This window comes from Micropterus dolomieu, linkage group LG08 (genome assembly GCF_021292245.1).
Source record: "Micropterus dolomieu isolate WLL.071019.BEF.003 ecotype Adirondacks linkage group LG08, ASM2129224v1, whole genome shotgun sequence".
Classification (NCBI taxonomy): domain Eukaryota; kingdom Metazoa; phylum Chordata; class Actinopteri; order Centrarchiformes; family Centrarchidae; genus Micropterus; species Micropterus dolomieu.
In genome coordinates, this window is record NC_060157.1 from 22736467 (window position 1) to 22752735 (window position 16269).

The 16269-nt window shown below is 39.6% G+C and overlaps 2 protein-coding genes across 2 annotated transcripts in view; both read right to left on the bottom strand.

Moving 5' to 3' along the window:
• Positions 1–884: 884 nt before the first annotated feature.
• LOC123975173 (NADH dehydrogenase [ubiquinone] 1 alpha subcomplex subunit 4-like 2) lies at positions 885–6721 on the bottom strand. Its single transcript, XM_046056402.1, has 4 exons — positions 6474–6721; positions 2579–2664; positions 1608–1668; positions 885–1470 (listed from the first exon to the last, which is right to left on the bottom strand). The coding sequence occupies exons 1-4, from the start codon at positions 6516–6518 to the stop codon at positions 1414–1416; spliced, it is 249 nt and encodes an 82-aa protein (XP_045912358.1). The 5' UTR covers positions 6519–6721; the 3' UTR covers positions 885–1413.
• A 4635-nt stretch (positions 6722–11356) lies between these two features.
• The window catches only part of actr5 (actin related protein 5), an 8750-nt gene continuing 3837 nt past the window's right edge, over positions 11357–16269 (bottom strand). Inside the window, exons 5-9 of the mRNA XM_046057632.1 lie at positions 14698–14862; positions 14113–14217; positions 13778–13917; positions 13439–13571; positions 11357–13185 (exon numbers count right to left, since the gene is read on the bottom strand). Coding sequence (XP_045913588.1) covers positions 12859–13185; positions 13439–13571; positions 13778–13917; positions 14113–14217; positions 14698–14862 — 870 coding nt within the window. The 3' untranslated portion in view covers positions 11357–12858. The remainder of the gene's footprint in view (positions 13186–13438; positions 13572–13777; positions 13918–14112; positions 14218–14697; positions 14863–16269) is intronic.

A 16269-nucleotide genomic window follows, 5' to 3' on the forward strand; every position in this document is an offset into this window, starting at 1 on the left:
AAAAGAAGACTCACCTTCACTGAACAAAGCCAAGAACCTGTACGAATTCATGGGTGTGTTTTTCATTTGCCCTTCATTAGTAGCAACGTTGTTACTGTGGAATAGGTAATAAGGAAAGGATAAAAACTGTGTGTCAGTATTTCATATGACAAGAGGGTATAACAAAGGAAAACATCCAGTTACAAGTTAGGGATTGACAAACCCTGTGGTCTCCAGAGAGTTCCCACGAATGTATTTTATATTGTAACATTACTGCCCTTAAAGTGTATTCATGGTAACACTTTCTTTGCTCCTTGGAGTATCAACTTTAGAAGAATAAAGCAAGAATGGAGGAAGAAGAGTTGAGTGTGAGGCCAACATCATCCTAGAAAGCAGTGTCTATTACTGAGATTAGATTGCTTTAAAATCTTTATTCATGAACTGTTTGTTGTTTCAATCCACAGACTTAAAAAGTAAATCATCAACCACTGTTTGTGTGTGTGTGTGTGTGTGTGCGTGTGTGTGTGTGTGTGTGTGTGTGTGCCCCCACTGTGCTCCGCTATCATACATCAACGCCATGCTTGGGGACTGCTCAGCATCCTGCCACTGCTGTAGCTGATCAAAGACTCTGCTGCTGTCACAAACACTGTTGACACACATAGGAATACACACACTCACACACACACACACACACACAAACGCACTACTAAATGTGGTCTCAGGAACACCGATCCGGCTGCAAACTGACAGCTGCTCTGCCAACAGATGGACCTGTTCCATCAGCGTTACTAATTATGTATTTGTATCTGGGATGTGGAAAAAGATCTGTATCTGACTAAGTTCCATGCAGGTGTGAAAGTCACGGTGCAGATGGGCAACAAACACTCTCTTATCTGAACACGAACCAGACACAACCGTTTTTTTATTGAAAGAATCCAGCACAGATTAAAAATCTCTGCCTTTTCATAACTTACACAATGATTGCTGAATTTAGTGGCTGCTAAACCATACAATCATGTGCCAGTTATGAAGAAACACATGCAGACAAGTCACATTCATTTGACCATCAATGCACTGCAGCAAGCAAATGAGATTTTATCAGAAGTTAGCATAGTTAAAGCTTCATTTGTAGAATGTATGGGAAAACAAAGAGGAAATTTTGTTAATTTTAACCCTCAGACATGGAAAACAAAACCTTAAAGCAGCATACAGAGTGTCTGCAGGGTTTAGCTCCTTAAATACAAATCATATCTATTTTACATTAATACCATTTTTTGGTACATGCCACCCAGTTTTAGATTTTTGGGTGTAGTTTTCCCTATTTTCCTGGCAGCTACTTGCCTCCATTTCAACTGCAGGTTTTGGAATATATTTTTATATCAATCAATCAAATGTATGTATCAAATCAAATCTGTCTGGAGAATAACAAAAGATTCAGAACTCAGGCCCCTCCTTCTTCAGGTTTTTGTAGTCTGTGCTGATGGCGACAAACTAGGGAAGAAAAAGAAAATCAAACTGAGGAAAATCTAATCTCACATGCAAACAAAGATGGATGAATCAAATTACAATTAGAATGTCATCCCAGTTTCCTCACATTGACTACTTGTATGCGTAGTATGCTGTTTTACCTTGTACTGATATGTAGGGTCAAGTTTATTCCATGGCTCAGGGTTATTGGTCTTGTTCCAGCTAAACACACAAACAGATGCAGGCAGAATTGAGATAATGTTTTGGGAATCTCATGCACATGAACAAAGCTCTCATTTCAGAACGGCACAAAATTCATTCACAAATTATCTGATACCTCATCTCCGCTTTGATAGATTACAGACAATAAAAATTAACTAGAATTAAAGCAAAGGCACACAAAAATTGAGGATCAGATTCACACGCAGCATGCAGTACATGCTTTAAGCAAACTGGGCCACCACCAGGACACTCTTTCTTATAATATAATCAAGCATGTAAACAATCACTGCTGCAAAGAGATGATGAAAGATGTGTAAAGAGACAAGACAGTGCCCCATTCCGGGAGCTCTTGTTAAAAGCTCTGAGCTGTGTCTGCTGTCACTGGCATACTATTAAGGGTAAATCAACAGTTTGGATAGCAGCAGGAGGAGAGGACGCAGGAGGAGAGGCAGTTTGAGGTGGAAATTAAAGCAAGCAGGGATCCTTGTTGTCAGTAATTAATAATAAAACAAATCCCTCTGCTGATTTAGACTGTAAAAAGTATTGATCTGCCCTCCACTTGTCTTGTTAAAATGTTGTAAATCTTCATTTCGGGATGAAATTATAAGAGGAATTAAGTCTAACCAGCTTAATTAGTCCAGCATCCATAATTTTCTTTATACATCGTAATCACGTTATATTTGGTGTACTCCGTCCTGTGACCATCCTGTATGGGGGACATTGGGGGGGTCAAAATTGTTTGAAATTGTTCCTAAACAATATGAAAACCAAACTAAAGATATCTAAACCAGGGAAACACACACACACACACACACACATATATATATATATATATATATATATTTATACTAATATTTATACTAACATTATTATATTAGCTTAGGACATGGTGAAATATGAAAGTCCTTACGTAACATGGGGTCCTCTGGCCAACCGGATCAGGTACAGAGATGCCCCACCCATTCCCAGACAGATGAAGAAGAACTGGGGGATGAGCTGAAGACAGACAGAGATAATCAGATAAGTAAGATTCTTAAATCTTATACTATTTAATATTAGATAGTTGATCTGTTATTTCTGAATTTGGTATGGTGTCATTTTGCATAAATGACTACACAACCTGAATTTTTCATGATATGAACTCCAACACAGTATCACCTTGGATCACTTTACTAGACTGGTGCGATTCGATTATGCATAGTGTAAATACAGATAATGTTCAGTTTTAGAAATGTTACTGTAACTGTCAGTGGCAACACATCTCTTTGATGGATGACATTGCTTGCAGTATTGAAGCCCACAGGAACAGAGGGAACAGACAGCTGTGTCTCACCTCTGGCTAAGAGTCACATCCCAAATATAGCCAGTGTTCAAATTCTGACTTATTGTACAGAAGAAGTAAGTGTTAGCAGTAAATGTATTTCAGTATCACTGTGTGTACTGACTTATTATTCTGTAAATGTTTTAAATTAAGTACCTCACATCACATCAAGCTAGCTAGCAGGGAGCAGAGGAAAACAGCAAGTTAGCTTAAGTGGTTTCGCTGTATCTCGTCATTTTTGTTGATTTGTAATTACTTCTTTACATTTGTTGTCCAAATACTGTTTTTACAGTGTCACATGTTCCAGTAAAGTCTTCAAAGGCAATACACTGTCTTCAGCCTTTACTGGAAGTCTGTTTAGCTCACTGCAAAGCTGTGTCCACGTCCTCATGGAAAGTAAAGTATGAGGAGTTTAAGGTGCACCACATTCACACTTGTAGAAATTTAGAAAAGTTTGATTTGCTGGTCAGAAAAACCAAAGTATTGTCTGTTGGAAAATAAGCCATTATGCAGTATGTTAAGCAGGTGTTATCCTGATGGAAAACAGTAACTCTTTTCTAAATTGCATCAGCCAAAGTCAGCTTCAACCTCATGACACCTGACACTATATTAGCTGAACATCTTGAATATGCAAATATAAAGCACATTCTTGAATTAAAAAAGGGCACATGCAGCATTTTTCAAAATCAACCTACTATTCAACTGTGAGAAACTCTCCTCTGAATCATATGCCAACCATCACCGAAGGGAAAATATGAAGTCATTCCAAATTTACACCAAGGGATTTTAAATTATTCTCGACAAGGTTTTCATCAAGTAGAAAATGTCTTTGCTAAAGTAGTTGAGATTTGCTGTAGGGCATTCTTCATTTGACACTTCCTGTCTGCAGATGACAGTTACTGTAACAATGTTGGTTTGAGCAGCTGACCAACAAGAGCTCTGAGGATTAACTGCTGGCCCGCTTTTACTCAGTCACCCTCTGTCATCCCGATGAACTGGCTGACACACAGTATGTGGTGTGTGTGTGTGTGTGTGTGTGTGTGTGTGTGTGTAAGGCAGTGGTGGAAACTAAGTACATTAACTCAAGTACTGGACTTAAGAACACATTTAAAAATATCCTCAATGGCGAGATATATGAGTAGGGGGTCTGTGGGGACCTCCCCCAGGAAATTTCGATCATTAAACACTTAATTTCCTGCATTCTGGTGAAACCCAAGTTATGGTGGAAATGTTTTTATTTATGTAAAAGGAAACACAAAATTCAGGCAGAATGTGACATTTCTAAAACATAATAGATTATAAGTCAGTGCAGCTCTCAGTCATTCTGTGTTGCTTTCAGATCTGTTTCTCCTGTAGATCAACTATTCTTATTTAATATTATCCTTGCTGAGGCAAAAACATATGTTGGCATGATTTAGTCTTCCCTCCTTGTGTTCAAAGGGACAGAACAGAAAATTTGGCCAAAAAGAAACTGTGTCAAGAAGTTGTTATAGTTACTGATTGCTGCTTGCACGTTTTTGGGTCATTTTATAATCAATAGCTTGTTTTTTTAAGCATAAGTTAGTTTTTTGAACAATGCACATTTGTTTCTTCTATATTTTAATTGGATTTCATGTTTTTTGTTAATGTGCAAATAAACCTTTTTAAAGGCATTTTCATTTGTTATTTAACTGCAAGCTATATTTCAGAATGCTTTTTAACACATTAAGCTTCAAAAAAGTGGTGGGGACCAAATCAGCCATTTCAAAAAGTGGTGTGGACATGTCTCCAGCGTCCTCAGTGTAAATGACACCTATGGGAACATACTGTACTTTTTACTCTACTAAAGATATCTAACAGCAGTAGTTACCAGTTACTTTTCAGATGAAGATTTCACATTAAAAAATATATGCTAAGCTTATAGAATACAACACATTTTAACATTTTCAATGTCTGTGAGTTGTTAGCAGTTCCACCAAAGCCATTTCTTCTCTAAACATCTCAGATGGTTTCACTTAAATAGGGGTTTAAGGCCCAAAAAGGTAAAATCAGCAAATGTTTCACAAAGAAGGCAAGGGTTAGAGAAAAGTCCAAAAAATATTATAAATGTAGCACCAATCTGCTTTCACTTCTGTCTTCAAGATGCATAATAGTGGTAAGCACTTGATTAGTGATCATTCATTGTAAACGTTTCATTTTGCATTTATCCAAGTCAATTTTATAGGGGACAAGTGGGACTATATTTTGAGTGGGAGGCAATTTTGGACACCTCAGTCAGTCTGATTGACTCTCCATCTGTCTCTCTGTCTCAATGTTGTTTAATAGATTCTCTCCATCTCTGTCTGTCTGTCTGTCTGACTATCTGTTCCTTTGTCTGTCTTTCTTTAAACTTTCTGACTCTCTCGAACAGCCTGTCTCTTTCTCTCTGTCTGTCTGACTGTTGTGACTTGATCAAGGAGTCTTGTAGAGCCTCACAGGCAGGGATTTGCTCCCTGCAGCTTCTCTCTCTCTTGCTGTCTGTCTCTCAGCCTGTCTGTCCATCAGGATGATAGACCATATCAAGGAGCTCTAGTAGAGTCTCATAGGGATTTCCTCCCTGCAGTTTCTAGTTTCTCTCTCTCTCTCTCTTTCTCTCTCACTCTTTCGCTCCCTCTCTCTCCTGGGAGGCTGAAGACAAGAAGTTAAAACTCTGTCACTTCACTCTGACAGCAGAACTGGTTAAAAGTACAAAAATAATCCTGTTCCCTGTAGAGACAACTCTTTTTTTAAATGATTTTATCCCATCATTTCCTAAACACTTAGATTGTGTCCATTTAAATTTAGGAGGTTAGTAAAGGTCTCGGATGTGTTCTTAAACTTTGGCTTGAATTTAAATAATAAGCCACTGGAGCAACTTAACCTACTCAATTAAAGAATCGATTTGATCAGAAGAATAGAAGAAAGATTAAGATTAGATAATTAGATGTCAAATCACATCTCCTGCTTTGACTCACTTGAAAATCACAGTGCAATATCTTCTTAGAGATATATTGTAAACCATGCATTGTAATAGGATATGATACTATATTAATGTGATAGGAAACAGAAATACATTATACTGTGAGTTAGTAGCCTTTAAAAACACACAAACCTGAAATTAATTTAAAAGCCTTCCTAAGGGATGGGGGCTGCAAATTAGCTTCAGCGACAGCTATAGCCTATGCATTAGATTCAGTTTCTTTGTCTTATATATGACAGTGTTGATTTGCAGAATAAATACGCACACGGAAAAATAAGAAAAATTAACATTGTAGGATTTCTTTTTACAGTATATCTGACATACTATCACAAACAATGGAGCTGTCCAAATGCTGATTCCATCTGGTGAAACATCATTTTGACGTGAATTATTTAAGTTGGCGCTCTGTGATTTCAAGTTACGAAAAATTAACCATGCAAACATTTTGTTGCTAATCTCAGTAAACTTTAGGTACACTTGAAAAAATAATAAATAAACATTACTCACTCCAGGGTGCTTCTTAGCATGCTCTGCTGCTGTCCGAAAAATCATTGCTCCAGTTTATAGAAATTTAAGAACAATGCATGAAAAAAACATTCAGAGTCAGTGTTTCAGACCCTTGTTATCAACAACCAGCTCTGAACAGTCGTGCACAGATGGGATTTAGACCTGTTGCTCCCTGCATGTGGGGGGAGGAGGGGAGGAGGAGGAGAAGGAGGTCATTTACATCCAATTACAGCTACTTTTGCTCCCTTGTTGGGGTGATTACACTGTGCTGGACACCATGTAAAAGTTTGTATTCTACCTATAATGTTTCACCCTTTTGATTGTTCATTAAATATCCATGCCAGAGACATTTGATCCTCATATCAGGATGTTCAATCAGAAGAAGTTGCGTAATCTCCTGCAGACAGCACAGATGCCTTTTCTCCCTCATTTCCTTCACTGCAGTTTGAAGACTTTTCAGTCCTTTGGGAGCTGACTGGAGGAAATGGAAAAGCATACAAACACTGTGTCCTTTTAAAGGCCACTGGGGAATATCTATGTCTATGGACTTCTTTAGCTGTCCAAAGCACATCAGTAAAGATGCACACAGCACAAATCTAGAAAAAACACCATTCAGTTGACAGCTGCCACAACAGAACAAACTGAAAACAGAAAGAGAAGAACCACACACGGGAAACAAGCTCTTATAGGTTGAAATGGTGCTGCAATTAAAGACAGTCATAAATTTTTGTGTGAGCGTACTTTATTTCTAAATAATGAAGTTAACCAAATGTTCAGTAAAGTATTGGTAAGAAAACAATAAAGCAAAAGATGTTGAATGATACCAGAAGAAGAAAATATACACAAACTTGTACAGAAGTTTGTTGCTGATAAATTATGCATTCATGGTGCTTCTGCTTCAAAAACACTTATCCTGGCTTTTTATCCAGGCAACCAAAGCCAGGGACAGTCCAAAACATAATTATGCACCACAATCAACATGTTTGTCCCTTTTCAGGCCATTCAGCACAGTGAATGAGTTTAGAAACATGGCAACTCAGCTCGTTGACCATGATTGAAGATTTCTTATTTGCAGCTGAAATGTTGTTAATTAAAGGAAAAATTTACAGCATGTGCTTCATACAGGGTTCAACACCAAAAATAAAACTTTAAAACAACAAAGGTCATTCTGTTACAAAAGATTTTCTGTTGTGTTTTGTAATTCTTCTGCTTAATACTGACAAAAGAAACACACCGGTTTCCAATTGTCTTCATGTTCACATAAAAACATAGTGCTTCATGTTATTGAAACAAAACCTCCCAGTCTGTTTAATGGGCTTGTGTCTCTGATTCATGGCACTCCAGTTTAATTAGAAGTTAAAACAACTACAATTCAATTTGGAACAAGAGTCCTCCACTGTCAACTCCACAGACGTTTCATTACCTCCTAGGTACCGCACGTCTGTCCTCAAATAAAAAAGCAGGACAGTTAAGTTCACATGAGGAAAAACACATCTTCAGCATTCAGCTCTTATGTGGTTGGGGGGAAAAACTGGACTGAAATCTACATGAGATATTATGGAAAGCATCAACCTTTAGTTTAAATAAAAATAACGATTATTTGCAAAACTGGAGCTAGGCGGTTTTTCATAGCAGCAGAGACCCATCAGCCTCAGACGAGGTGTCTGCAGACAGTAATGAATCCCAGTGTGAGACAGAGCCATAGTTCTATCAACCTGTCAAAAGCTGTGTGTGTTGAGGGGACTTGTTTTACCATATTTGTGTGGTCCAAAAACTGGGAGCCTATTATACTTGTTAGGTCCAACAGCTTTGTGGGGACCAAAATAAGAACCCCACAAGTGTACAGGGCTGTTTGAAGGTTAAGACTTAGTTTTAGGATTAAGAGGCTAGCGAATGCATTGTGTCAGTGACAGGTACCGACAAAGATGGTGATACAAGGATGTGTGTGTGCGTGTGTGCACGCATGCATGTGTGTCCGTGGGTATTAATGGTACTCATTACATGAAGAGGTACTGTGTGTGTGTGTGTGTGTGTGTGTGTGTGCGTGTGTGCCTTTTCATTATGAAGCTGTTACTGTACCCCTTGTAGGTTTGAATGGTGGCTCAGAAAAGTTTGCTGTCACTTAAAATGTCCAAAAGCGAAGGTTTTGACTTTGGTAGAAAAGTATTAAAGCATCCACAGACACTTCTTAACCTGCTCCTGCAACAGATTCAACTTTCCCTGTCAAACCAAGTGCCCATTATGTTCAAAATAAATCATCAAATCAACATATTGATAAAGTCACTGTGTCTGTGTCTTTCCTCAGACACACATATTGGTGGACAGAGAAGCGTCTTATGCTGCAGAAATGGTTCAACATGTTTCCACAGTGTAAACCACTCACTATTGGAATCCTTTGTCAGTGATGTGAATATAAGCTGAGTGGAAATTATAAACATTTTATGGCCACTTTTCAAGATAACAGAATGTTTTATACTCAAAAAGAGAACATTTTGAGTGGAATATCCCTTTAACAGGAATCTGTGTTAACAATACATGAATCACTACCAAATAAATAATGATTGGCCATTAATGATGCAGAGACCGCAGCTTCTCACAAACTGGCCATGTTCTCTGTCCAGGCAGGAAATGTTAGGTCTGCTCGGATCATTCAGCTTATAATGCCGAGAGTAAGTAAGTTTCCTCAGGTTGGACAGAAGAAAGGTGGGGTACACCCTGGACAGGTTGCCAGTCCATCACAGGGCCACACCTGGACAGGTTGCCAGTCCATCACAGGGCCACACACTCACACCTAAGGACAATTTAGGGTCACCAATCAACCTAGTCCACATGTCTGCAGGAGAGAACCCACACAGACATGGGGAGAACATGCAAACTCCACACAGAACCCACGACCTTCTTGCTCTGAGGCGACAGTGCTAACCACCGCACCACCGTACCACCCAATATCAGTGTGATGAATTACATAAATCAATATAAGGATTATGTTAAAGACATTTAAGTAATTTTACAGCTGTGATTATTTGTTAATTTTTTAAGCTGCAGCAAACAGAAAAAATCAAACATGGAATTCTTTAAGAGCATGATGTGAATTTGGTTGTGTCTTGGATCTAAGAAAAAAATCAGTTTGACTGCAGATGTCTGTAAAAGTACTGTAATAAAGTACACTTTTGAGGTTAAGTATTTTAATTTTGTGCTTCTTTATAGTGAAATACTACTTTTTACTCTACTACAATCATTTGACAGTATTTATTTATTTGTAGTATCTGTAGTATTTTTATGTGTAGGGTGATATTGCTACTTTTACACTTTAAGTAAATGAGTACGTCTTCCATTACTGCTGGATTTAAGCTGCATTACCAAACGGCAAAAGCACAAAAAAGAAAAAAAAGAAAGCAATAAATTACCCCCAAACACTTTGTTCAAAAATGTTTGCACACATTTTCATATGCGATGAGCTCCACCGTGCATAGCAGGTTCAAGGTATAATCCCATTTCCACTCCCCACTGTGCAGGTGTCCCAACCAACTAGAGTCCCTAGCAACGAGGACATGACAGGCCCTAACATGCTTTCCACCCCCGAACACAAGCAATCTATGGCAGTCTGCAAATGTTTTGCCCCTGTGTGGAGTGAAGAGAGTCAAAACAGAAATAGCAGGATTGTCTGCAACAAAGGTTCTATTGGATTTCAACTTGGTGTTCACCTTATGTAACTATGCCAACAGGGCATGCTGCCAACTGGCTATTTTAAACTCTGTAACCGTCAAGATGTCTCTGTAGACGGAAAAAAACAAGTGGATCATGTTGTTGCTCCCAGAATAATTGAAAATTTGTGAAATGCTCAAGTTTCACATAGGAACAATAATATAAAATAAGACAGTTCAACTGTTAAAAAACCTCATTGTGCATCTGTGATACTGCCAACTCTGGCTTCTTATTTTCTCCTCCCCTCCAACACAGGAATGTGAAACATGGGCTCAGCCCTGCTTGGTGTTCCTGCTGACCTGCAACACCGGAGCTCAAAGATAAATCCTCCTAATTGGACACTAGTCAACACTATGGCACACACAGTCCAGACTTGTTTAAAAATACAGAAGATCTGCATGGTGCGCCTACAGTATCCCTTGAGCTGGAAGGAATTTATTTAGAAACCCCATCTAATGATGACGTTTATTGGTCCTAGCAGTAAATTTGACTTGTACATCACTGACATCTGGTAAGGAGGTGACACACACAGAGAAAAATGGATGGTAGAGGTAAGCAAGTAAGGTAAGGTATGAACATGGACAAATATGGCCACCATGACCATCCTGTTTTTTGTTACTGAATTTAAGTTATGACATGTACTGAAGGGCTCAGAAGAACAAGGCCACTATTGATATGATCATAATCACAGAATATTGTAAATATCAAATTTGTCTTTCTCAGACTCAGAGCTGTAAGCGTTTGAAGATTACTTACCTGCTTATTTATGTTGTAAAACAAACCAAAAGCCACACAACGGCATCCCCATTAGACAAACACGATGACTATCGTACGGAAATGAAAAGATAGAAAACATCCATAATACATTTTTTGAGTTGCACCTGCAGTTCATTCATTAAGAAATGTAGCGTAACCATAGAAATAAATCCTATTTACTTGTTTTTCCCTTTTACTCCCTCTTGTTAAATTTGAGCCAATCACCCTGCAGTCACAGGCCTGTTTTGGCTCTAATTAGCCCTGCTCTGCCCTGTTGTGGAAACCACTGTGTGTGTGTGTGTGTGTGTGTGTGTGTGTGTGTGTGTGTGTGTGTGTGTGTGTGTGTGTGTGTGTGTGTGTGTGTGTGTGTGTGTGTGTGTGTGTGTATTACTGCTGCTTGAGGATAAACAGAACAATCTGGCTGAGAGTTTGAACCTTGAGCTGTGGCACCGTTTAATACCGTATAATAGTATTAGAACACAGAGGTCTGCTGGGTAAATAATGTGAACCAACAAAGAACAGAACAATACAGTAAAACACCTGCAAGACACCTGCCAGTTCTTCAGTGAGAGTGATTAGAAATTCAATGAGCGAGAGAGCCCAGGACTCCTCATTATTACATCTAGTATCTAGTTTCAAAGATTGTCATGCTGTCACATGTTCTTGTGAATATTAGACAGATTAAACTGTGGGTTTGTAGATTAGTAGCCTGAACACAAAGGACAGTTTGTTGAACCGGCATTCACAGAAAACCACTTCAGCTTTAGCATTAATGGAAACCTACAGCGAGAATGTGTCTCTTCTTAAAGCTGGCGGACACATGACATGTGAAACGCTTGGCTTTAAGAGAATCTACAAGAAATGACTATTACAGAAGTCAGCCTACTTATTTTGTATAATAGATCTGTTATACGGTGATAACTAAAACTAGTAGATCAGTTGAAAGTTCGAGGTTGAAAACTGACCAACTAGATTATGTGTTCATCTGAGCCATCTAGTGGTACACAACTGTATTACAAATCCTAATTATATACACAGTATATACACAATACATATGTTGCATTTTAAGGGTCAGTTCACCCAAATTTAAGTTTTCTCATGTACCTCTAGTTTTATCCATCTATGCAAATATTTTTGGTTTTGTCTGTCTAGATTTAGAGCTACAGAGGAAATATTCCGTAGCTGACAGCGTGTTCTTTGAATTATCCAAAGTAGTACTGAAATGATCATTTATATCATTGACAGTCATTTTTTTTAGATGAATGTCTAATCTTCCAGGCAGTAGACGGATGAGTTGATCAGAAAACCAATTATACACAATTCTGATAATGGTCCATTTAGTCATTAATCAAGCAAAAATAGCAAATACACACAAACAACATTCTTTTCACCTCCATTGTGTTTGTACGCCGGCAAATATTTGCACAGATAAAACCTAGGAGACGATTAAACCAAAACTTTATGCATTGATAGATACGACTATAGGTAAGTTTATTTGTATGTGTGTGTAATCTGAGAGAACCAACCCTTTATTTTGGTTTTTATATGCACTGTAGTGATGAAAAAGAAAAAAGGATGGTACTGATCAAAATGTCTGTTCATCTGTAACCAGAAGCATCAAACTGCTGTTACTTTCTTCTTAACCTCATTGAATCAAAAGGCAAACAACTGTTTCACAGTGAAAATATATAGATATATATTAAAAACACACAAACAACTTATATTTACATAGTAATACATGAAACATTCAAACTAGACCTTTTAAGATCATTACTTTGAGGACCATTCAATATGAATGGTCTCTTGTGGTTTCGCCGAGCACAATGAAAATAAAACAAAATTAATGATCCAAAACAGTTTACAACTTTACAAGAGACCAAAAACTCAGCATGTGAATACAAGAGGTCTGAATGAAGATACAAGTTTAGGAGGTAACAATGGAAACATCAGCAGCAACAGTAGAATAGGAGGGAGCCGGGGCAGGCGTAACCGCGGTGATGGCAGCAGAAGCTCCAGTTGATGTCAGTGTGGTACCAGAGGGCTCGGTGGGGCGGACCGGTTTGGCGATTTTCATGGGAATGGAGACATTAGAGGTGCAGTGCTCGCTCAGGTACTCGCCTCCTTTCTCCTCGTAGTCCCTTCTGCTGATCCATCCCTCTGTCGCTCCTCCCACTCCTCCAGGTGGATGCTCCAAGGCCCAGTCTCTTGCCCCATACCAGGAGTCCAGAGCTGGCTGCGACGCCATTGTCACCTGGGAAGGAGTCAGTTAGAGTTCAAGTGTCATTACAAGAAGATTACTTCTGGATTATCTGAACCAATCTGAAAAGTATTTGGGCAGGGAAACTGGTTTCCCTAAATTTACTTTATGTTTTGAATTTCAATTCTTTTGTTATTTATTTGTTATTTATTTTGTTATTTGTGTTTCTCTCTCATTCTTTATACATGGATATGATTCAGAACAGCGTATAATGTATAATGATCAGTGGGTTTGTAGGGCCTTGTACCTTGAAGTGTGACTGGAAGGGCCTCATAGCCAGCAGTTCCCTCTCCACTCTCTCCTTCATCCCAGGGTACTGCATGTTCCCTCCTGTAAGAAACACGTTGCTCACAAGCGCCTCCTGCTGCTCTGGGGTGTACCTGTGTGTAGTATAGACATAAGAAAGACATTGTTAGTTTCACATATCATTTTCTAACATAATAAAAAATGTAATATGAAAGATGCTAAAATGCAGTATTTGGGTGATTAATTATAATAGGATCCACGTGTGTGTTTGTGTGATTTCATTTGCGTATGCCTATGTGTTTACATGAACACAATGTATATGCAGGATTTGTATCTTTACCTGGCCAGGACATACTGCAGTGTCTCCATTAGTCCCATCTGTTCCTCTCCAGTCGGCGAGGGCTGGAACAGGATCTCTGGACACCGCAGACGCTCCGTCCCTACAAACAGCTGGTGGTACTCTGCCATGTTGAACATGGGCTAGAGACCAGATCTAAGTTCATTTTCACTGACACCAAACGGTTCCGCTTATGAGCAAAGTTAGCTAGCTTCATTACTAATACAGAAAGTTTTCTTACACACTCTGCCACATATTGAACTGGCAGATAATAGCCTGCACAGCATTAATGAGGATCTAATATATGTCTGAAAGTTCCAGTGTCTCTGTGCCACTACCTGAACCACATTAGCAGATTTTTCTGGCAGCGTGTCCTCAGGGAAGTCAGGATCCATCAGTGCCACTCCGTCTCCCTCGTCCATCGGCTGCTCCAGCTCAGACACCTGGCAGAGAGCAACAGAACAGCCTCAGGCATCATGTCAGCTGCAGCACATCGACTGCAGCAAACAAGGACGGACCCCGTAAAGCCCCATAGCAAATTCACGGTAATGGCATGTAGACCTAATTAATTACCGGTACATTTGAATGCGACCTCAGCTCAGTGGCTGCTTAGTTTCTCAGCTGCTGCAATCACTTTTGTTGAAAATACAGTGTAGTTTGACCACTTTGCTTCCCTACTACTGTTGGCAACCGAAGCATTTGCATGCCTAGATTACAGCCAAGTGATACTGTACATACCTAGAAACACTGCTTATATAACACTGCTATCCACTCAAGCTATACATATATTTCATATATATTTTCTTTGGGTAACCTATTTTAAACTACTCAAAAAATAACAGTATCTATTTGTGTTGCATTTTGCCAGACAGAGCCTAAAAGGTGGACAAAGCTTTTCTGTGATTTGGTGGAGTAGCACCCACCTCCGTCTTTCCCTCTGCTACGTCACTGTGCAGCAGCTTCTGTCTGCCCTGCTCCACAGCCAGCTGCAGTTTGTTGATGTACGACTGCAGCTCCTCAGCAGAGTCCATATTGAGCTCCACCAGGCTCTTATGAAACTGATCCAACAGGCCATCTTCCAGCAGCTCCTGTACGCACAAAAGTCAAGGGTCACTGTGCAGCACACGCCAGCTGTGTTTTAGAGTCAAACTAAAGATCAAACATCAAGTATAGTTAGAGGATGTTTATGGTTACTGTTGTAGTGGACACAATAAATCCTTAGAAGAAAAAACAGACTTTTTAAAATGTGTTTCCTTCTCAGATGTAAATGGGTCAAAAGGTCTATCCTACAGTATATTAAATCTTAAGTTTTAAGCATTTAAATGTTATTTGAAAAACCGTTATGGCTTCATAAAAAAAAAAAAAACTGTAAATGATAATAAAGGTCCCTTGCCTGTATTGCCATAAGTCTGTCCAGCCTCTCTTGGTCCTGCAGCAGCTTCTCCTCCCGCCGGCGAGCGTTGATCTCCTGAAGCCTCCGAAGCTGCTGAGCTCGTCTCTCCTGCCTCTCCTCCACACTCACACAGCCGCCCGGTACCTTACCTGAGAAGGGAAGCTGCATACGGTGAACCTCCCGCTCATAAAACTCTGGGCTGCGCCACTTTTCCAGCTCTGTAGAGAACACAACAGAAATGGAAAGGAAAGTAGATAAAGTTCAATAAGGCGTCCATGCATCTCCATGCTGCCTTCGAGCTCCTTCAGTCTAGTACTAACAGAAACAAGCAGAACATGTCTGTGAGCAGTTTATTAACTAAGATTCATTTGGGAGACCTTTAACTACTTACATAAATGGTTATTTGCTGCTGCAACTTGGGAATCGTAAACCAAGAAGCTCCAAGTGTTTCAATATATGGACAGTATATTTGCTCTGACATGCTGTACCTTCATGATAATCCACAGCAATGTAACTGTGTTCATGCAGAAGTTCCTCCACCCGGCTGAGTGTGATGGCAGCAAGGTGACCTGGGTATTTCAGCTGGAGGAGGCGCTGCAGGTAGGACGCTGCCTGACTGCCAGCCACATTCACACGCTTACAGTTGACTGCATCAAACCTTGAATCAAAACCATATTGGGCTCAAAACTGGACTGTACAGAACAAACTGTGCAAGATGTGTGTATTACTGCACTAAAGGGAGTCAGTAAAGGAGGACAGACAGGTAAAGGACTTCTTAAGAGAATAATAAAGTAAGTAAGATGATATAAAATGAACACAGAAGCAGTCTGTGTATCCTCACCTGCCGTTGATAACTGGCAGCACGTGTGAACAGTGGTATCCTGAGGACAGAACAAGGCCAGTGTGTGGTGGCTGGAGGCTCCTTCGAATGTTATTGTGGTAGAAACTGTACAAGCCGTCCACACCGTAGGACACATACGGGACGCAGTAGCACTCAAAAAGCAACTCTGACATCATCTGCCGACAGTGCAGCGGGTTGCAGGGCGCTTCTGTCAGCACAATGGGGTGTACCACACTGCCCTACAAAAGCACGGGGAAAGTA

Bases quoted from the DNA above. Each gene is read 5' to 3' on its own strand.
- LOC123975173 (XM_046056402.1), bottom strand. From the start codon at position 6,518: ATGATTTTTCGGACAGCAGCAGAGCATGCTAAGAAGCACCCTGGA. The intron at 2,665-6,473 runs GTGAGTAATGTT...GTCTGTCTTCAG, and splicing joins ATGCTAAGAAGCACCCTGGA to CTCATCCCCCAGTTCTTCTT. The intron at 1,471-1,607 runs GTAAAACAGCAT...TTTCTTCCCTAG, and splicing joins ACCCTACATATCAGTACAAG to TTTGTCGCCATCAGCACAGA.